The sequence below is a fragment of the Protopterus annectens genome, chromosome 2.part0, assembly GCF_019279795.1.
Source record: "Protopterus annectens isolate FY-2018-M chromosome 2.part0, PAN1.0, whole genome shotgun sequence".
Classification (NCBI taxonomy): Eukaryota; Metazoa; Chordata; order Ceratodontiformes; family Protopteridae; genus Protopterus; species Protopterus annectens.
Genome location: NC_056728.1, coordinates 1,221,009,306 through 1,221,031,397, shown reverse-complemented (window position 1 = coordinate 1,221,031,397; position 22,092 = coordinate 1,221,009,306). Strand labels below are relative to the sequence as shown.

The 22,092-nt window shown below is 39.9% G+C and overlaps 1 protein-coding gene across 2 annotated transcripts in view; it reads left to right on the top strand.

The window, feature by feature from the left end:
• Nucleotides 1-22,092, top strand: part of GABRG1 (gamma-aminobutyric acid type A receptor subunit gamma1) — a 734,122-nt gene that overhangs the window by 585,626 nt on the left and 126,404 nt on the right. For both annotated transcript variants that reach the window (XM_044061399.1, XM_044061398.1), the window contains exon 7: nucleotides 18,727-18,879. In XM_044061399.1, coding sequence (XP_043917334.1) covers nucleotides 18,727-18,879 — 153 coding nt within the window. The remainder of the gene's footprint in view (nucleotides 1-18,726; nucleotides 18,880-22,092) is intronic.

Here is a 22,092-nt window from a genome sequence, read left to right as displayed (position 1 = left end):
ACACACATATTCTGTCTTAGTCCTGCTGACCTTCATTCCTCTTCTCTCTAGAGCATAGCTCCACCTCTCCAGGATATCCTCCACCTGTTCCCTACTCTCACTACAGATCACAGTGTCATCTGCAAACATCATAGTCCACGGGGACTCCTGTCTGATCTCGTCTGTCAACCTGTCTATCACCATTGCAAATAAGAAAGGGCTCAGAGCTGATCCTTGATGTAATCCCACCTCCACCTTAAACACATCTGTCACTACCACCACAGACCTCACCTGCAAAAAGCAGGGGGAGTTTTTAATAAATTATACAGAAAATGTAACCCCATCAAACTACTGCTTGCAAGTACAAAGTAAACAATATTGTTTTTAAGCTTATTCATTTGCCACAACACTTCTTAGATATTATAATTTGTCTTTCTCTTCTCAGTATAACATGTATCATTAGTGATGATCAGGGCCACTGAAACTTGCACCCACAATTTCTACAATTTTCCTCCTGTTGTCCACACAAAATTTTTCATTTTTTTTATAATTTGTGATATTACATTTTTGACTAAAATACTGAAACTATTTACATATCCAAGTAAATCTAACAAAGGATAGCAAAACTTTAAGAAAATGTTGCAATATATGTGGTAAGGAAAGCCAGTTATAAAGTAATTTGTTCTGGGCCTGGTTTCATCATTCATGCTATGTGTGCCTGATAACATGAATCCAGAGTTAAAACATGCAGAGAACAAGTGATAAATAAAATTAAACAATAGTTGTGATAAAAGATGAAAAGGTCCCTATGCACATAGAAGAGGCTGTGACTACAAAGTTTTGCTTTCTATATGGCTGAGTTTCCCTGCTATTAGTGGTTAATCCCAAATGTTCATTTAAATATACAAGACATTTCAATGACTTGGCTGTTTCAAATGCCGAATATTGCTGATTCAGTCAGTATCTAATGACCTAAGTGCTTTTATTATAAAATGCAAAATAAAACAGATCTTTTTTGGTAACCATTTCCATGAAGATTGCACCTTTTTAAGAGTTATTGGCAATTTATGTTATGTTTAAGTTTTTTTAATTAAATATTACTGCAAAATATATTATGGAGGAATCCTTTCACTAATCAATTTGTAGACTTATTTTTCAGCAAAACAGACACAGGTAGTAAGGTTTCCTGCTATAATCTCTTCAAGACTATGTACCCATCTGAACGAGTAATATGTATGTGTTGTGCTGCTTGTGATGTTGGGGTGCTGTGCATAGCTTATTCTGAACCCACACATAACAGCACATCTGTCTAGTAACCTGTGTCGTTAACAAAAGCTGCAGCATACAATATAACAAACTATTACAGGGTACTGGGTTGTGAAGCCCCCCATTTTTGCAGTATATTTCAAATACTTTGTGATATTTTTCACAATTTTCTAGTGGTTCTGCTCATGACCAAGATTGTTGATAAGTTCTGCTCATGACCAAGAATGTTGATAAGTATAGTCCTCAGCACTAGTTGTTATCCTCAGTTAAAGAATGCCATTAATCCACAGAATGAACTTTAGCCTTTAATATTCATGTCCAAAGCTAGCAGACTGTTTTAAACGTCATTGATACTGGGCATCACAGCATACTCCATAATATTCACCCCATCAGCCATTATTGCTTTCTTAGCATGCTCCTGCCAAATAGGTATTTGGAAAAGTTTTCAGTAGCACTCTGTTTATCTTTTTGAGCAGTAGGAGTGGTTCACTGTATCAACTTAGTGGGACACTCTGTTTATGTGATATATGCATTTCTGTTTTTTCCTTTGTTTGTTTTTTTATTCTCTTATTTGACTTCCATAAGTACGTTTTGAACACTTCAGTTTTCATGTATTTCATTCGGCAGCTTTGTTTTTAAGGCAATCATCACCATTTACTGTCCGTCATCCAGTAAAATTTTGCTTCACAGTAAAAACAGTAACAGAAAGATAGTGCTTTATGCACAAAGTTCACAATCAGATGCATTCCTGCGATGAAACCCAATTGCCTCCCTATCTATCTGGGCACATATTTCATTGGATTTATTGATTTGTGATTATGACTTTGGGGAACATGTACATTTATTGATTTATTAAAAAAGCTTGTATTATTGCATGAGTAAATATTCAGCTTATTATTAGTGTTAACTCTGCAGTCAACAGTTTTATGTATCTGAGATTATATGGGTATATTAATTCTAAATCCCATCATACAATATATCTGATAATGCAAATGTTTATGAGGGTATTCAGAAATGGCATAACGCTATGATGCTGTACTAAACAACACAAGTATTTTAGTATAACATGATGCAGTGCTGATTAAGCACAGATGATGTCTGGCATATAGACAATATGCTAGGGAAAAGGCATCATTGTAAATGACTGCAACCATGTTTTTGGCAGCCATCAAGCTACTAAAGTGGAGGTGCTATAAGTTGTCCCTTGGTCAACCTGAATGGTGCAGTAAGACTTTGTGACCTCTGCTATGTGCATTCACACATGCAATGAAGCACATCCTAGCTACAACATAGGCACTCTGAGCATGCCACACAGAACCAGCATACCAAAGTGCCAGCAAAGGGTAAAGGTCATCATTTAAATGTGGGGAAAATAAAGTTGCAGGAAAGCCAGAAATGGGGCAAGACCAAACAGAGAAACACATACAAGGTTAATATGAAAGTAGCTTGGGTGGGAGGAGAAGGGTATATTTTTTGAAGGACAGGTGCCCATTTTCTATTTGTTAAGAAAAAGCATAGAGGAGGACGGTAGGAAGAAGCATGTGCTTGGAAGCAGGAGGAGGCAAGTATGCTAGCAGGTTCAGACAAGTACATATAAAATGCAAGCAGGCAGACAAAAGAGACAGTGACACATATGTGAGGTAACAGTGGAGAGTTACAAACAGATTGTGGGCAATTAGTGATTGGGAAGATTGAATTAAAACATGGTATGGGGTTGTCAACACAAAGAAGGGTAACACCATGATGGGAGGAGAGGAAGGGCTGTGAAGGTCCTGCCTGACCAGCCCAGAAGAGAGCCTCTGAGAGGAGAGAGAGAGAGAGAGTAACCTCCATGGATGACATCATGGATAGGCCCCAATTCTGGTGACCTGATGGATGGGACGGCCAGCCATGTGACAGTGCCAGCCAAACAAAGAGATGTCCCAAGGTCTTAATGCTGGTGCCCAGCTGCTGACCCACCTTAGTTTTGACAATCCATGCTTTAGGTATTGTCAGAGCAGGACATAGTTTTATTATTACCTAATTTGTTTGCTGTTGACTTAGTGGACACTCATTTTGTTGGCTGGTGCAGTCCCAGTACGCTGCCACTGCATTCAACCCTACAGCATAGCTGACTCTACACAGAAATGGAACAAAAAAAAAAGCAAGAAAAAAATCAACACATTAGTGCACATGTATGACACTTCCATATTATTTCTAAATTATCAGTGTCCACATACTGAACTTACACGACTGCCTGAAATACATATCACTTCTCCTTAGGTAGGAATCCCATTCAATTCTGCCTTGGCTGGCATTGTAAAATATAAACCAGAAAGTAATCAGTACACCATGCCCCTGCCAAATAAAGGCAAGGACAGGAAAAGACAATACTTTGATAATAAAGTACAAAGCTATATACACAGTGGTTAGAAGGCTGGCACTCTCTCCTAATGCCTTTTTCCTACTGCTAGAGCAGGTTTGGGAGATGTAGCGTCAGATCACTGTACATGTGCTGACACTGCTCAGCAGAGCAGATGATTTCAGTGGGTTCAGGCTCCTAGGCAGTGAGACATTTCCCTGGGGTACATTTGGTTGGGGACACATGGCTGGAATGACATTTAGCTGCAGAGAAATATAGCTGTTGCAGATTCCCTATGGGCAAAGAGAAGAACGTGATGCCATGCCCAAAACTTCAATAACCAAATGCAGTGGGGGAAAATAATGTCCATGGCCCTCAAGGCAACATTAGACAGTAGACCGTATGGCAGGGATCAGCAGCAGGCTGACCAGTAGACATGTCAGTGGCAGTAAAAATTTATAATTGGTGTGTGTGTGAAACACTACCTCCTTTACAGTGTCTAGGGAGCATTACTTAAAATACATGCTGGAATCTAAATGTGACTACAGTAACATGCAGTCTTTCTTCCATGCTGTAGTTACTTAAGCATGTGCTGTGCACTGAGTCAAACATTCATTATTTCTTCTGCCCCCACACACTTGGTTATTAAAGCTGTGGGCATGGCAGTGTGCGCTTCTCTTTGCCCACAAGGGAATTCACAACAGACCTATTTCTGTGCAGCTGAATGTCACTTCAGCCATGTGTCCCAACCAAATATAACACAGGGAAATGTCTCGCTGCCTAGTAGCCTGAGTCTGATTTCAGTAACATCACTCTTTACCTTGGCAAGCTGGTGCCAAATATAATTTGTACACAGATGGCATCCTGCTGTCCCAGGAGATGCACTTCGTAATTCCGGTGCATCCAGAAGAGAAAAAGCATGGTCTCTTCGATACAGTGTCTGAAGAGGCTGTATCCTATCTGCAGGTCAGGAAGAGGAGGAAAATGCTAGCCCCATGCACATGGCCACACATCATGGATGCCAAAAGTTTTCAGTAGCACTATCAGTTTGTCTTTTTTGAGTAGTAGGAATGGTTCACTGTGTCTTTGGCATTGTTTAAGTCCACAAATCGTAAGAAAGATGGCTTTCTTGAATCCATATTGCAATAGTTGTTTTCAATGAAGAAGAATTTTGACATATTTCAGATATATGCCTTGTGTTTCTTTCTTTTTTTATTGGGGACTTAAAATTGTCCAACTTCTCCTCTTGATTAATCGCTTAATTTTTACATATGCCTGAAAAATACTTCAGTTTTTCCTTTTATCAAGTGACATCAGTTGTTGATGGGAAATGCAATTCAGACTTTAGTCAATACACATAATAAGATGCCATTGGTTAAGTCAGTAGGTTTTCCTGATCTTTCCAGAACACTCTAATTTTAAAGGGCTTTGTGTCACTCTTGTATTTGGTGTATTGTTTATAAAGAGGGATGAGTACTTTTTTGTTGATACCTTATTGATAGACGACTGAGCCGCTGATACCAGGACATTGAGTTCTTTTTATTATTTATTTATTTTACATCTGTTTAACGGGAAAGTTCAACTGGACACATGTCCATTTCCAGCGGAGGCCCGAAATAAAATCTCCAATATTTACCAAACAGTAATATATGTACCATTTATACAGCATAGATATTAATACAGGATAATGCACTTGTACAAGAAAACTGTGATTACTTACATGAATAAATGTAAAGAATATGTCATTTCACACCATAAACGGTAAAGAAAACACACAGCAGAGTATACACTATAATAGTGGAGTTAGCTGTAATTAGATAGTATTCATACAGTAGCATATTTGCAATAGAGGGGGGATTAGATATAATTAGGTAGTAGTTGTAGAATGTAATAGATGGTTAACAGTGGTAAGCTGAGAGATCTAGTTAAGCTTAGTAGGTCAGAGTAAGGTTATAGTCAGGGGTATTGCAGGGACATAGCGACTTGTTTATTAAGTGAGTTTTTAGCAATGCTTTAAATTGAGAGAGGGTCGGGGTAGATGCTATTTTTCGAATGGTAGTGCATTTCAGACTTTGCCTATATAGTTCGAAAATAGTGAATCCCCGGCTGAATTTCTGGCTGACTCTATTTTAATTAGTGGTTTGTTGATTGAATGTAAAGTTCCAGAGCTGGTGTACTGTGGTAGAATATTTTGGAGTGTGGATATTTTTTCCCTTTGGTATAATATCTTATGGGCTATGGTTAGTTGGTTATAGAGTAGAAGATTTGATAGTTCTAGCCAATTGAGTTTTTTAAGGGGGGTACAGTGGTGAGTTCTTGATGGGGAATTGGTGGCATATCTAGCAATTTTATTGCAGCAGGCTTCAAGCTTGGCTAATTTTGTTTTTCTAAGGTTAGTGAATATGGGAGATGCATAAAGTAGTGTGGATATCAAATGCGATTGGGCGATTTTGGCTTTAGTGTCATTTGTAAAGTATTGTTTGTTTCTATATAAAGTTCTAAGTTTTTTATGAACTTTCTTTACAGTTTGAGATATGCGGGTATCAAATCTCATATTGCAGTCAATTTCTACACCTAACAGCTTAGTCTGAGGTGAGGGGGAAATGGTTGCATTATCTAATGAAGTTGTGTTAAAAGTACATGGGGATTCATATGCTTTAGTGGGCTGAAATAACATGTGAGTGGGCTGAAATAACATGTGAATTAGTTAGTCAGGTTTCAGTTGCTATGAAGGATAGTTGTGTGACTTCTTGAAGCTCCTTTATGGCAGTAGCAGCACAGATGACTGTAGAGTCGTCTGCATACTGAATGAGTGATGCTTGTGGGACTTAGGTGTGTAGGTTATTTGTGAAGCTAAAGAAGAGTAATGGCCCTAAAACTGAGGCTTGTTGAATGCCTAGTGTTACGGGAAGAAGGGATGACATTGTTTGTTGCCAGTGTACAGCTTGCAGATGCCCAGATAGGTAACTCTGGAACCAGGCAAGGGTAGACTGGGTGGTGTTACGGTCAGAGAGGACATTCAGGAGTTTGCTGTGTGAGACCATATCAAAGGCTTTTGATAAGTCTAAGAATATAGAGTATACATAGTTACCATTATTTATATGGATGTTGATCATGTTTGTAAATGACATTAATGCGGTAGTTGTACTATGAAATGGTCAGAAGCCATGCTGGGTATTGCTTAGTAGTTTATTAGTGTGTAGGTAGCCTGTGATTTATTTATGGGCAATTCTTTCAACAATTTTAGAGAGTGGAGATAGGATTGCTATAGGTCGATAGTTTGAAAGGTCAGTAGAAGGGCCTCCTGAAGAGCTATTATATATGAGATTTTCCAGATGTTGGGGGCTTGGTTTTCAGTTAGGCATCTATTAATAAGGATGGATACTGGATAGGGTGGCCACAGTGGTGCAGCAGTTAGCGTTGCAGCCTCACAGCAAGAGGTTCTCCGGTTCGATCCTCAGCTGGGGTGCCTGCTGTGCAGAGTCTGCATGTCCTCCCTGTGGTCACGTGGGTTTCCTCCGGGTGCTCCGGTTTCCTCCCGCATCCAAAAGACATGCTGTAGGTAGACTGGACACTCTAAATTGGACCTAGGCGTGAGTGCGTGCATGTGTGTGCCTTCTGTGGAAGGTTGGGCACCGGGCTGGCAACTCTACACAGTAAAACTCCACTGCCAATCATGAGCGGACAGGTGATCCGCTGTGGCGACCCTTAACTAGGAAAAGCCGAAAGAAGAAGACTGGATAGGCGGTGGCATCAGCAGTTAATTTTAGGAAGTCTGCTGGTAAGTTGTCAACTGCTAGAGTGGTTGGCTTAACTTTTTTTAGTAGTTTTTTAATAATGTTTATTGATACTTGTTGCAATGAGAATGTGGTTCTGTTATTGTCGGGTAGAGAGTTGGCTGAGGTAGAAGAAGGGTTTTATTCTTTAGACAGTGCTAGTATAGTCTTGGTAAAGTATGTGTTGAATTGGGTGGCAATATTATCCTTAGTATTGGTTGTAGTAGGAGGTGGTGTGGTAACTTAACCTGGTTGGAGAATCTTGTTTATGGCTGTCCAGAATTTCTGTGGGTTATTGCGGTGCACGATTTGGGCTTTCAAGTAATAATTTATTTTATCCTATTTAATGTGGGGTTTATTTTTGATTGCTTTCTGAGTTCATGATAGGTTTGAAGTGCTGAGTGTGAATTGGTTGTGTGCCAGTGTTTCCAGGCTTTATCTTTTGTCCTTAATAGGGATCTAGTTTCATTAGTTAACCATGGAGCAAGGTTAGATTTGACTCTTATTGTTCTGGTGGGGGCGGGGGCTTGGGCATCTAGTAGAGACAGGAAAGTGGTATTAAAATAGTGAACAGCTTCATCTAGGGGGAAATGGGTGAGTGGTGTCCAGTTACAGTGTTTAAAATTATATATGAGGTCATTGAGGTTGAGGTGCCTTTTGTTCCTAATTTGCTGGTAGATAATTTGTTTGGTTGGACTGATATTATATCTGAGTAAGTAGGTTGGGTGATGGTCACTGAAGCTGTCTGGTAAACAACCGCAGTGAGATGAGAGGGTTGGTCTATTGGTCAATATCCAGTCGGGTATTGATTGCCTATTGGATGTTTTATTATACCTGGTGGATTGTTGGATGAGCTGGGTGAAGCCGTGTAGGTTGATGTAATTTTTAGGAGTTTGGGAAATGCAGTCTGCCCAGTCTATGCTGAAGGCGCCCAAAATTTTTGTTTCCTGAGGAAGTGTTTCTGATACCCAATTTAGTACGAGTTCAACTGTCTGTGTATTATCTCTTGGTGGGATATACATGCCAATTATGTTTATATGTTTTTTGGGATTAATGATCAGTTTTGTAAGTATTAACTCTGAGTTGTCATGCCAGAGTTTTAATGTCCATTAATTCTAAGGATAGTTGGCTCTTGGAGAGGAGGGCTATTCCACCTCCTCTTTTACTAAGCCTGTCCTTACAAATGATGTTACATCCTGATGGGAGTATTTCATTGTCAGAGATTTCTGGTTTTAACCAAGTTTCGGTGATAAGGACGGTGTATGGGTAGTATAGGGTGAGGTTAGTATGTAGTTCCTGTATTTTGTTTTTGATACTCCTAATATTAATATTTAGTAATAGGATATTATTCTTATGCCTAGGATGAAAGGGAGTTGAGTGAGGGAGGTTGTTGTTGCTTGAACATGTATTAATGTGGATGGGTGATGGGCCGGGGGGCCAGGGTTAGGGTGAATGTCTCCACTACAGGCTAGATTGGATGCAATTATGGCTAGGGTTTTTAAGCATTTCATAGGTTCATAGGTAGGTACTGGGCTATCAGCCCAAGGGCCTAAGTAAGCCTAGCCAACAAGGTTCCCTGGCTTACGCCACCCAAGAAAGTTAATTTTCTGTGTCCCTGTCGAGCAGAGCCACAGAAGTGATCCCCAGGGTGTATTTCCTGTTTCCCATCCACTCATCACTATTTTTCTTGAAGAGTGCTAATGAACTTTGCTTGGCATAGATGGGTAGATTGTTCCAGATTATAGGAAGTATCTGGGACAGGAATCTGTCCCTCCAGCATGTCCTGTTTATTGTGGTGACAAGGTTTAAGTCCCTAGAGCATGTAGCTCAGAGGGATTGGGATTTATTTAGGTGTAGCGTGTCCAACAGCTCTGGGTTTAACATAGCTTTATATGTTAGGCAGAGATCTCCTCAGAGTAGGTGATATGCTACAGAGTAAAGCTGGAGTTTTTGAGACGGTCAGTGTAGGGCATCTGTTTGAGGCCAGTAATCCTCTTTGTGAGGTACTTCTGTGACCTTTCCAGCTGCTGCAGATGTCTTGTGAGGTACATTCCAAAAGGGGTGTTGTACTCTATAATGGGTCTAATGAGTGCCGAGTAGAGGGGAACAGCGACCTCTTTTTTTTTCTGGATGAGAACCCTTTTGTTATGAGGTGTGCCACATAGAAGGATTTCCTGACTACTGTGGCAATGTGATTATCAAAGGAGACACTACTGTCCACCTGGGTCCCAAGGTCTGTTATCACACATTCGGAATTAAGTAGACTGTCGTTTATGTGCTAGTTCATGGGTACAGAGTTTTTACCAAAGGGGATGACGATACACTTTTTGGCATTGAGCTTGTGGCCATGCATCTGACACCAGGCATCTGTCTCAGTGAGGCCTTTCTGTAGGATGTCCACATCGTTTGGGGACTCTACTATGGCTCCTAGTTTGCAGTCATCTATGAACTTCATTAGCCAGAGGCCTTCTCTGTTAGCCTGTACTTCAAAGAAGTAGATAGCAAACAGGAGATGTCCCAGGACTGAACCCTGTGGTATTCCACTTGTCACTGGTTTGAAGTCACATATGTAGTCTGCAACCTTTACAGTGTGGATTCTGTCAGGGAGCCGGTTGGCAACCCATCTTGTGATGTATGGATCTATACCTAATTTAGTGAGTTTAGCTATAATTCCAGAATGGGGGATGGTGTTGAAAGCCTTGGCGAGGTCAAGATAGGCTGTGTGAACCACCTTACCCTTGTCTGCAGCTTTGATGACTGCCGCAAAGAAGTCGATCAGGTTCAGAAGGCATGATCTGCATTTCACAAACCCGAACTGGGTGGGGTTCAGAGTTTGAAGGTTACCAATGTCTTTGTTTAAATTTTTTGGCTGTGTTCGAATTTGTGGATGTGAAAGTAGTTTATAGTGAGTGCGATGTGATGTTAGGATGTTGATTAAAGAACGAGAGATCAAAATGTTTGTGGGCTTTGATCTTATAGGATAGTTGTGAGAGTTACAATGTGGAGGTATGTGCTCATTTAGGTTGTGGTGGTATGCAGTGGTAATTGCACCTGCTGTTAGTATTATTAGCAGGGTTGTAAGAGTACATATTTGTGGTTTGTAGTGTGATAGGACAGTGGTGAGGGCCTATTGTTACAGGTTGTTTGTTTTTAATGGCCATATTTATATATGGTGATAGGGTTGTTGGTTTAGCTAGTTCTGGTTTTAGGGGGATTAAAATAGTATTAGGTATTCAGTTAGGACAATTTGTGGTGGTGGGCTATTATTTGCTGTTGAAACCTGCTGGGGAGTGATTAATGTATGAGTTGGTGATTTGTGGTTGGTTGGAGAGGGTAGTGGGAGTGACTGGATAAGTATAAGCCTAACGAGGAAGGGGGTGGTTGGGAATGCGGGTAGGGTAGGGGAGTGGAGTGAGCCCGAGTGTAGCGAGGGCGAACTAACCGGTTTGGTCCGAAACGGTAGAGTGTGCAAGCTACAAGAAAAAACAATCTGTTTCTGGGTAAGGTAGTAATACACTAGGGTTTCCTACTCTAAGTTAGAATAGTTTGCGTAGTCAAAAAACCAATATAGAGAATAGCTAGAAGGGTAGGGAAGCTACCAAGGTAAGTATCACCCTGTTAGTTTGCTATTTTATGGTGTTTGCAGCTGGTAAGGAGAGGTTGGAGATGAGAACCACTTCAGAAACACAGCTTTCGGCTAGGTATTGTAAACACTCTAGTTTATATTATGTAAAAATAAATAGGAGCAAGTTATATATTATGCTGATTACACATACAAGTTTTAGTTTAGCCGTTCACAGGGACCACTGTGGATTTCAAGTGAGAGGGCAGTTCCGTTTGGATGACTTTTTTGCTTGAACTGGTTGAACCTGATGAAATTGCAGCAGGACAATTAATAAGGTGCCTGAAGTAAAGTGAATAAGGGAAGTGGAGGAGAGATGAGAGTAATTAGTCAGAGAAGGTAAGAAAAGAAACAAACAGTAGCAAAGGTTATGCAAGGAGGGAGTAATATATCACTTTTTAGCTAAACTGATAGACGACTGTTTTTTGACCATGCCGGCATCAGAACATACAGAAAAACTCTAAATACCTGTAGGGTATACTTGCACCCCAAAGCAAGACAGTGCAGGGCTAATGTCGGTTACTATAATGTCTATATAGTGCACACCAATTCCTTTAATATTCTATTACTAAATGGACTGTATAATAAGCAAAATATTAAGAATTCCAAGTATTAATAGAGAGCTGAAACAGTGTGAACATAAGCACAAACTGGTTTTATATTTAAAGCAACACTCTACTAGAGCTGCATCTTTTAAACAGAGTCATTCACTATCAATACATTATGCACTGCTATAAGCAAAGTTACACCGTGCATTCATTTTGACTGTTCTATGCACAAAGCAAATGAAGCAAAAGATAAGTTAAACACTGCAAAATTAAGCACAGAGTGGTGTTAGCAGATATATCACCAAATCAAAAGCCAACAAGAGCAGTATTTGTATTTGACAATCCATATGTTATTCACATCACTATGCAGTACTAAAATGTGGTTTTACACCATGGATTTAACATTCATAGTTCTGTGTACAGGGCAATCATAAGGCCTTTTCTATTACACACAATCCATTTTACCTCTAGACCTATGTAGTAACCAGGGTTAGGTTAAACAGTGATGGGCTTACTATGTACCTTATGCTGTACAGAAAGCAGATATGAGAACTACAAATATTGGCAAAAAAAAGCACGTTTCACTGATTGTGATACAAGTAGCCGTACCTGTGTTTCGCAAGTGGGATAATGGTGCCGAACACTTTGTTTGGAGTTTTTAGATGGTGCAAAGGATGTAGGGAAAGAGAAAGAATGGCAAAACTCAATTCCCAAGCCTGAGTGGAACCATCTTTAGGAGAGATTAGAGACAGGAAGTGAGATCTTGCCTATAATCGCTCCGAAAACAGTAGAGTGTGCAAGCTACAAAAAAAAAAACAATCTGTTTCTGGGTAAGGGATTAATACACTCAGGTTTCCTGCTGTAAGTTAGAATTCCAGGCTGATCATAGTCTGATGGATCAGAATTTAGGAAAAAGATAATCATAAACAAGAACTGCCTTCTCCTTTCCTAAAATAAAACTGATAAACCCAAGGTTGAAAATCTGTTAGTAGGGGTACATGAATACACAATCCCCGCATAAGGGAAGTTGTGATGATTCTTCACTCTGCACAGTAAGTTGTACATGAATGCTCCTGCTTTATGAATGACCATGTGATGGTCAGTTATGTACATTTGTGGTTGAGCCATGAGGTCTTTGGGTGTGTAATGATGTAGTTTGTTGTAAATCTGTGCATGTTTTCATTGTCCAGTTTGACAACGTCTGATTCAGTGAATCAGTGTTCATAAGGCTGAAGAGCTTGTTTTCTGTCCAGAAATCTCTTAATTTAAATATCTAACATCTCTGGAGCTCCACATGGCATGGTAATTTGTTTTGCCTTATGCAGACTCTGAATAAGTAACTTCAGTGGATAATACAGGAGAAAATAGGAGTACTTTTCTTCCAGGCTAGCTGCTGCATTGGGTACAAATAGTAGAAAAGATTAATTTCAGAAAGGCATTCTGTTTGTTATGCACCTGCAACACGAAGTGACATTGTCAAATAAGCCTGCAGTTAATTTGGACAGCATTGTGACTCAGTATTAACATCTTTGCCTCACAGCAGCTAGCCTCATTCTTTTCTTGTGGTCATTATCTGTGAGGAGTTTGCAAATCCTCTCCATGCCTGGATAGCTTTTATTTTTCAAGTACTTGGGATTCTACCCATCTCCCTAAAACATGCTGATAGATATGTTTGATATACTACAGTAAATTGTCTATCTGTGCTATACTTGCCCTTTTCTTGTGGATTGAATATGTGAATGCTTGCAAATTAGTTTTTTTTTTTTTCAACTTAAAGTTTGCCTTATGTTTTGTGTCAGTTTACTTTGTGTAAGTTTGTTTATTTGTATGCAGATTTATAAGAACAGTTTTGTTACAATTCAGCTTATCTGACTTAACAATTGCCTGTGTGACTAAGTCATAATCCTTTTGTATAGCACATGGCAGTAGAGATCTTTATTTACTGAATGTAGTTGTGTACAAGTTGAAAAATTTATGCTGAAAAATTGATCTTAACAAATTTGTTTGACTTGCACACGAGTACTGCTAGGTAATTAAGTAAAAAGCCTGGAGTCCTGCCAGTTGAAATATAACTGCAAGATAAAGACTACCCCTAAAGATATGAACACATATTCTTAATATTTAAATGTACTGGTGTTGCTTTTGTGATCACCTCCTCAACTGTGGAAAAAGTGACTGAAATAATGGCCTCAGTAATGTATTGCCATATCCTGCTGTCCTTCTCCAGCACAAATATCTCACCCTATCACCCTCCTGCTGTCAATAACTTACCCTCTCTCCCCAGTTGCAATAATGATCACAATAATATGTTTAGGGACTGGAATGAGTGTGTTTATCAAACAATGACACCAGTAAGGTAAAATCTAGCACTGTGTTGTGTTTAGTAATTTGGGAGATGGGCTGTGTGATACAAGGACAGTGGATTATGCAGTTGTAATCAGGAGGAGGGGATATGTCAGACAATGACTGGGACAGATTCAGTGCGCCACTTTCACTGTGTGAAACCCTCTCACTCGCTCCATAATTCGCTACTAATAACACTTTATTGCAGTCTGCTTCTGTCAGTCAGTCACATAACCAACTCTGTTCACTGCAATTATGAAAGGAAAAATGCTTATTTCACATAGTTACAAAACTGAGGTTGACTAGTCATGTCCTGTTGCTGTGTGAGAAGAAGAGATTATTAACAATTGGGGCCTTGCTCCAGTAATTGATTCCCTGATTTCCTCATTTATGGTAATATCAGTGATGATTACTTTAAGGTAAGCATTTGTAGTCAGAGAATGAAGGGGTGAATTAAAATGTGTTACAGTGCAAGTATCACCAGTTTAACATTTTCATAAAAACAGCAATAAAAATGTCATGCAAACCTTTCCTTGTTTTGTACATGCAGGTAGTTAAAACTACAATGTGAAAAATGCTGCTAGCTTTTACTTGTGTTTCTTCCTTTTATCACCGTGTCTTTGTATTCATTTGAAATACTATTAAATGTAAAATGCTTAAAGGAAGAAATGCAAATACAACTTACTGGTAAATAAAAAAATAGTGTTTTTCTTTCAGTTAGAGTTCTATCATAATTGCAGAAATAAGATATAGGTACAGAAGTCTTGCCTAAATTTAAGCATTCTGTAGCATGTCAGTTTTTATTTCACTGTACATTGAGTGCAATGTGGACAATCTTATACTATAGAAATTTGAATCCATTAAGGAGAAGCAAATTCAAGCATTTTATAATACTGGCTTTATGTTAACTGCCACTGAGCACCCTGAAGCTTGTAACAACTGTGCTGCTACCAGAAAATTTGGTATATGCAAAAAATTAGTTTGTGACTGGAGCAAATGAAAAGTAGATTTGTGCCAAATTAAGAAAGCATGTAGATTTAAAGTACATCATTTCAAAAGGTAAAGACTGGCTGATGTATCTGGGTTTTCTGTAGGTTAGCTGCACCCATTGTATGAATGAAAAAGAACTGTCCCTAAGACAGATGACTATGATTTACAGAAATTGTCAAAGGAACTGGATGAAAAGTCATGGTTTTCCATCAGTTTATTATTAAGATACATAAACTGCATAACTATGAACTAAGCAATGTTGGCAACATTTGTGAAACACCCATAATGTCTGATATGCTAGGCAACGTAAGAGTTAGTTGTAATTTTGACAAAATATTGTTGATTAAAACAACAAAACTTGAAAAGTTCATAGGTCTTTACTAGGCTAACAACCACTAGAGCCTTTTAAGCCTAGTCATGCATCCCAAATCTCTGAGAAGTTCTGGTATAAGTGTAACCAAGGGCTTGGAAAATGTAACATTTACAAACAGGGGACTTGGGAGATGAATCATTTACAGGCTGCCTGTGTCCATTAGAGACATAGATGTCAAACCAGGGATGAATTTCCAGTTCACCATCTGATTGTCCAAGTTACACATGAATTGGGTTATGGAGGAACTCTGTTTCACATGGATGGGAAGCCTGTTCCAGAGAGTGGGTACTCTCTGAGATATATACCTGTCTTTCCAGCAGGTCCAATTTGTATAACAAGCAAGGTTTAATTCCTTAGAATGGATAATTCTGGTACTGTTAGTTTTGCAGATATGGAGAAGTCCATCGGGGTGGGGTTCAACAGTGCCTTGTATGCCAGGCTTAGATGTCCTCTTAGTAGCCTGTAGGAGACAGAATACAGGGATAGGGCTTTGAGGTGTTCTGCATAGGACATATTACTTGTGCTCTGTATGCTTTTAGTGATGAACCTCAATGAATGTTCTAATTATAGGATGTGCCTGGTTAGGTACATATCAAAGGGACATTGTACTCAATGAGATGAAAATTGAATATAATGGAACAATGACCTCCTTGGACCTAGATGCCATACCTTTGTTTATAAGTTGCACAACATACAATGATTTCCTCACTACTCTAGACACATGGTAGTCAAAAGCTAGATTACTGTCTATGTGTGTCCCTAAGTCCCTGACTACTGGGCCATCTGTTAGGCGTGTGTTGTCAATATGATAATTACCAGGGCAGAATGACTTCTTGAAGAATACTATTATGCATTTTCTGGGCATTTAGTTGTAGTCCACAGTTTTTGCACAAGTTATTTGTCTGTGTCAGCCCTTCCTGAAGAACATTAGTGTCAGTGGGGGATTCTATGACTGCTCCTAATTTGCAAATCTGCAAATTTGGTCAGGTAGAGGTCCTTGACTTTTACCTTGACTTCAGAAAAGTAAATGCCAAAAAGGAGTGGTCCCTGGAACAATACCTGAGGGATTCTGCTTGTGACTGGCCTCTTTACAAAGGTGGACTCCCCAGTTGTAACTTCCTGGGATCCATCTGTGAGCCAGCTGGCTATTTCTTGGCTGAGATACAGGTTTATATCTAATCTCTTGAGTTTATCATCAATGCCTGTGAGGGGTATTATGTGAAATTCCTTGGTCAGGTCAAGGTAGGCACTGTGAACAGTTTTGCCTTCCTGCATTACTTTGGCGACCTTCTTAAAGAAGTCCACCAAGTTGAGTATGACACTTTACATTTGTCCTGTCTTGTTTAGCTAATGGGATAAAGTTTCATGCTACTATTAATTTTAAGAGGAAGACACTATCAAAAGTGCTAAGCAATCCTCTTGAGGTGATTGTCCAGGAACATCCAAAAGAGTAGATGGACAAGGAAAGAACAGACAGATGACCAATCAAAGTTTGGAATCCTATGTATCAGGATTCAAAAAAGGCTGTTTCTGCATGTTTGGAAAATTTTAATGTCATATCATCAATGATATTGATAAGGAGGCAAAATGAGTGCAACGAGCAATAGCTGTGATTCCTGCTGATCTACTTTCAGATTTGTAGCCATTAGACATTTGCCTCAACAAGCCTTTTAAGATTATGCACAAAACACGTGGCATGAATGAATAACTTCCAGAATAACAGGTCTGACAAAATGAAGCAGACTTATGAAACAAGATAGCTACTTCGCTGCGAAGTAGGTCAAAGAAGCATCGGATGCCATTTCCCTTTGAGAGAGTAGAAAATCCCTTTTTAAAGTGATGTTATAAGTATTGCAGTGGATGGTTCAGAAAATTAAGTGTTATACATGGAAAAGAGTGACGACGCAGCAGATGACGTCTGTAATGAAGATGTTAACAGTCTCAATATTTATGCTGACATCTGAGAAGCTAATTTTTCACAAACTTCTTGAACATTTGGACACTGAAGAGTCTAGTATTTAAATAATGTTGTGAAGTTAGTTTTTGCATTTAAAGATAATATTGAAAAAAATTGATAAAGATAAAAAATACTTAAATATGAAAAACATAAGATTCATGTATGGGGTGGCATTTTTGTTTTTCAGATCAAGGTCTGGTTTACTGTACTTGCTATATAAATAAGTATATTGACAACAATGTAAAATATACTAATAATAATTGTTATATACTATAGTTTCCAGTGGAAGCCTGTACCAAAACATATTTATAGAAAGTTTTTATGTGTGGCTTATTCAGTCAGAGGAGGTATACATTCTCTAAAAAATTGTATCTTACAAGCACGGTCTTTGTACGAAAGGGGCCAAAACATGTAGAATTGCTTCAATGAAATGAAGGCTTTATCCATCTCTTGGCCTGTACTACGTTATTAGTTACAATTTCCCAAAAGGTAAAACTCTGATCATAACACTCAGTTTCCAAAGCAACGTGCTGATTTTAAACTCCTAGAAGTATGCAAAGGTCAATGTGTGTTAAGGTCAATGTAAGTTTGGTTTCAACACATGTCCTTTACTTATTTGTAGCTCATGGTGCTTGCTGATTATGTTCTGATATTTGGAAAAAGACAAACTAGTTAAGTTCCGGAATGGAGCATGACATGACCCTAACAAAGCACCTCCTGCGAAAGTTAAGCTTGGGTCCACGCTAAGCAGTAAAATCTGCCTATACTGACTAGTAAACGACAGAGATGGAACAAAACATTTGTTTCTGTCTGCTGTCTGTACCCTTAAAATGCCCTTAACTTTGTGTAAAAAAATTAAGAGTTACTAGAATAACATGATATGTATTTGACTGCATAATCTGAAGAATGCGAATACTAAACTAAATGTGTGTCATTATTTAGTGATTTCATGCCTCAGTGGTTTGTCTGAAAACCACATATTTTATGAGGAACGGACCAAAAATATGAAGCAGTAATCTGGATGTCCTGCGAAAATCTAGACAGTTGAGAGATACAGAGGTAAGTTCTAATGTAACAGACTGCATTACACTACCTCTCTGACAGTGCTCGCTAAGTGTTTTAAAGCTTTGAAAGCCAGGAAAACACTTAGCGATCTTTTTCCCCATTAACTAGTAGTACATGGGTCAGATAAAGCTCTATGCACATCAAAAAATTATGACTGGCTCACCGATCATAACCCCTTATTATGTGTTCTTGATATGGATGCCAAGATCCACCTCTCGAGCAAAACATCCATGTCTAGAACACCTAAGTGGGTTATAATCAGCGACCCAATCATAATCCTCTGTATGAGATCATTGTATAAATGAATATAATGGTCCATATTTCATTTCATTTCATTTTCTTTTGCTTTGCTGATTTCAGTAAATAAAAGTAATAGTTCCACAAATTACTTAACGCAATTATTTAAATGTGACATTTAACTGTTGATCATTGCATTCAGATTGTAATCAGTTTGCTTATTTTACAGGAGAGTATATCACAATGACAGTGTTCTTCAATCTCAGCAGGCGGATGGGGTATTTTACTATACAGACATATATTCCTTGCATACTTACAGTGGTTCTTTCCTGGGTGTCATTCTGGATTAATAAAGATTCTGTGCCAGCAAGGACATCACTAGGTAAGGACCTCCCCAAGACAAAGGAAGATCATTGTATATTTTGTGCATCATTGGTGTTATAGACATGATTAAAATCCAGCAAATATGATATCTTTCTACTCAGGATGAAATGTTATTTAAAGCCGTTAGCATATGACATATGGTCTCTTTACCATTAAGATATTTTATTGCCAGTTTGAATTTAGTCTGCTTCTGTTGATTTTTGTTTGCTCCTTTTTATAAGAAATTTGTGTTCAAATTATAACTGATGTGAACCCATTTGTCTTATTTTTGTAATGAATTATATATAATGGCCTTCTTTTTTTCAGCAAACTAATATAATATTAATTTGTACCATAAGATTGTTCACTTTTTGTAAAAATGCTTTTGTAAACCACAAAAAAAAGCAGCAATGCTGATTCATAATTTAAAATATGTATCATGCCTTAATGGTGTAATATCAAATGAAAGTCACTCTCACTGTCCTGGGAGACCTTCCCCCAGATTCAGCAAGCCCTGCACGGTGTGCAGGACTAGTGCAGGAGCTCCAGCAGGCAATATGTCTGCCGTGCGATCCAGGAGTAAGCTGTAGGAACGTGCATGAGCACTCCTGCACTAGTCCTGCACGGACTCAGCTCCTGTATGCAAATTACCCCATTTACAGGTGAAATCCATGCAAATGAGGTGAATTTGCAATCCAGGAAGCTGGAAGCCGGCAGTGCAGGACTAGTGTAATCTGCAGAAATGTATTCGGTTAGTAACAGTACATTTCTGCAAACTACCAAATGGAGGCATGACAGCTCCAAATAAAGGGTGGATATTATGTAGAAAGCATGCCAATGGCCAAATATATGGCCAATGGCAAGGAAAACAGCTGCAAAAAATAAAAAAATGAACTTTTATTTTTTTTTAACCGATCTTGGCTTTTAAGCGTAGGGCAGCAGCTCGCAAACGGGATCAGGCGAAAAATAAAAAAAAAAAAAAAACGAAAATAAGCATTCTAACCAAAATCACTATTTTGCCATTATACTCTATGGCAGGCAGAAGACAACATGGCCAATGAATAGTGGTTGCTAAGGGCGAGGCTCAGTGTGGGACCTGTAAATATGCATCAGCAGGCAATCCTATGCAAATGAGGGGAACAATACTGAATCCCAGATTTCCCTTGCATATGCTAGTCAGCACCTAACAGTGTAAGAGCAGGAATTGCTTGATGCAAGCCTATAAGTTAGCTGACATCATGGGGGGGTGTCAGGCATAGTGTAAGTGGATTGGAGCCCTGTGGTTTGGGTTTGCCCTTAGCTTAGCAGAGCTAACCAAGGTGGTGTGTCTGAGGCTGCCTAGCACTCTTTACAGTGCCTAAGCGGGTGTGCGTGCCGCGCACCGGGTTTTAAAGGGAAAAAAAAAGGAAACCAGGAAATAGCAGCTCTTTGCACATTTGAGCACTGTGTTTGTGAGGCATGCCCCCGGGCTTAAACAGGAAGGCAATGTGAAGGGAAAACAGCAGTAGGAAGGTAATCTAGGAGAACTAGCATAGCTGGCAGGTGAAATGTAGCAGAATCAGCCAATTACACAGGCAGCAGACCAGCCCAGAACACTACTATAAACTATGTAAGCACCTTTCCCTCTGTTTTTTCCCACATACTCTACACCACCAGTGTATACAAGCGAGGGAATTTTAACAAAAAAAACCCAGCAAAATGATAGGGGCTGCAATAGCTGTCATACATCGACATGTGGAAGAGGCTGAGGGTGGTGAGGATGAGAATGCTGTTGACCAACCAACAGTGAGGAGATGGAGAAGATTGTACAGATCCAGGGTAACCGACATGTGGCTACATGAGCTGGAGATAGTGGAGTGCACTAGGGTGGACAGGGACCTCCTACAGCAAATTGTTGAGCTGTGCCGGCCACGCCTCACACACAGAACTAACAGCGGGGAACCCATTCCACTGGATACCAAGGTATATGTAGGCCTAAGAATACTAGCTACAGGTACCTTCCAAAGGCCAGCTGAGGATATCATGTGGATCTCACAGGCATCAGCATCCAGGGTACTCCACCAGTTCCTGGATGCCATGTCAGCACATGTCGGTGAGCACGTATATTTCCCCAACACCCGTGAGGCGTGGGCCAGCAATATACATCTCTTCCACCAAATAGCAGAATACCCTGAGGTAGTTGGTGCTATAGACTGCACGCACATATGCATCAAGGCACCACCCAGTGAGTGGGGTACGGTCTACATGAACCGCAATGTTTTCCCCTCAAGCAACTGCCAGGTCATGTACGAAGCCCAGGGCATAATAAGGAACTTGTGTGCTGGCTGCCCTGGAAGCTTTCACGATTCCCACATCTGGCATCTGATGCAGCTCTACCAGAGATTTGCCAGTGGGGACATCCCTTACGGTCACCTAGTGGGGGATGCTGGTTAGCACTGGAGCCGTGGCTGATGACAACCATCAGAAATGCACACACCCAACCAAGAACTTCATAATGAGGCACAGGCACAGACCAGAGTTGTAATAGAGCATGTGTTTGGGATGTTCAAGTCACAGTTCTGGTGCCTGGACACATCCGGTGGAGCCTTACAGTACTCCCCAGCTACATGTACTCAAATTATCATATGTTCCATGCTACACAATTTGATCCTGCAGAAACAGCTGCAGCAGGAACAGCATGGGGCAGGGCTACACAGCCCCACACCATTGCCAATGCCTGCACAGGCACAGAGTGACTCACAGAAAGAAGAACCTGAGCCTGCCCCAGTAGGCAGAAGGAGGCATGCCCAGTATGCCCTGGCCTTGGCAAAGAGGCAACGCATGGCACATACACTGACACAGGAGGGGACCCAGGGAATGACACCATTCTCTGACTCTCACATACAGTAAAAGGGATGCCAAACATGACAATACCTGTGCTCAACCATGTATAGGGAGTGTACTATGTGCATCTGACATAGGCAACCCTCCAGCATCATCCTCAGTACTGGCACACCCACAAGGTAAGTCACTCTCCTTACCAACTGCCGAATGGAGTAGTATGTGTTGTTACTTATATTTATGGTATGGATGTGAGCATGCAAGGGAATTGGCTGGTTGAATGGGATGCCAGCAGATAGTAGACATCTATAGTGGCACCATGAGATCTGTAACAAACACTGGTGTCACCGTAGTAGCCAGTACTACACATGGCGACAAAACCCGCAGCAGGAAATGTGCTGGGCCACATGTG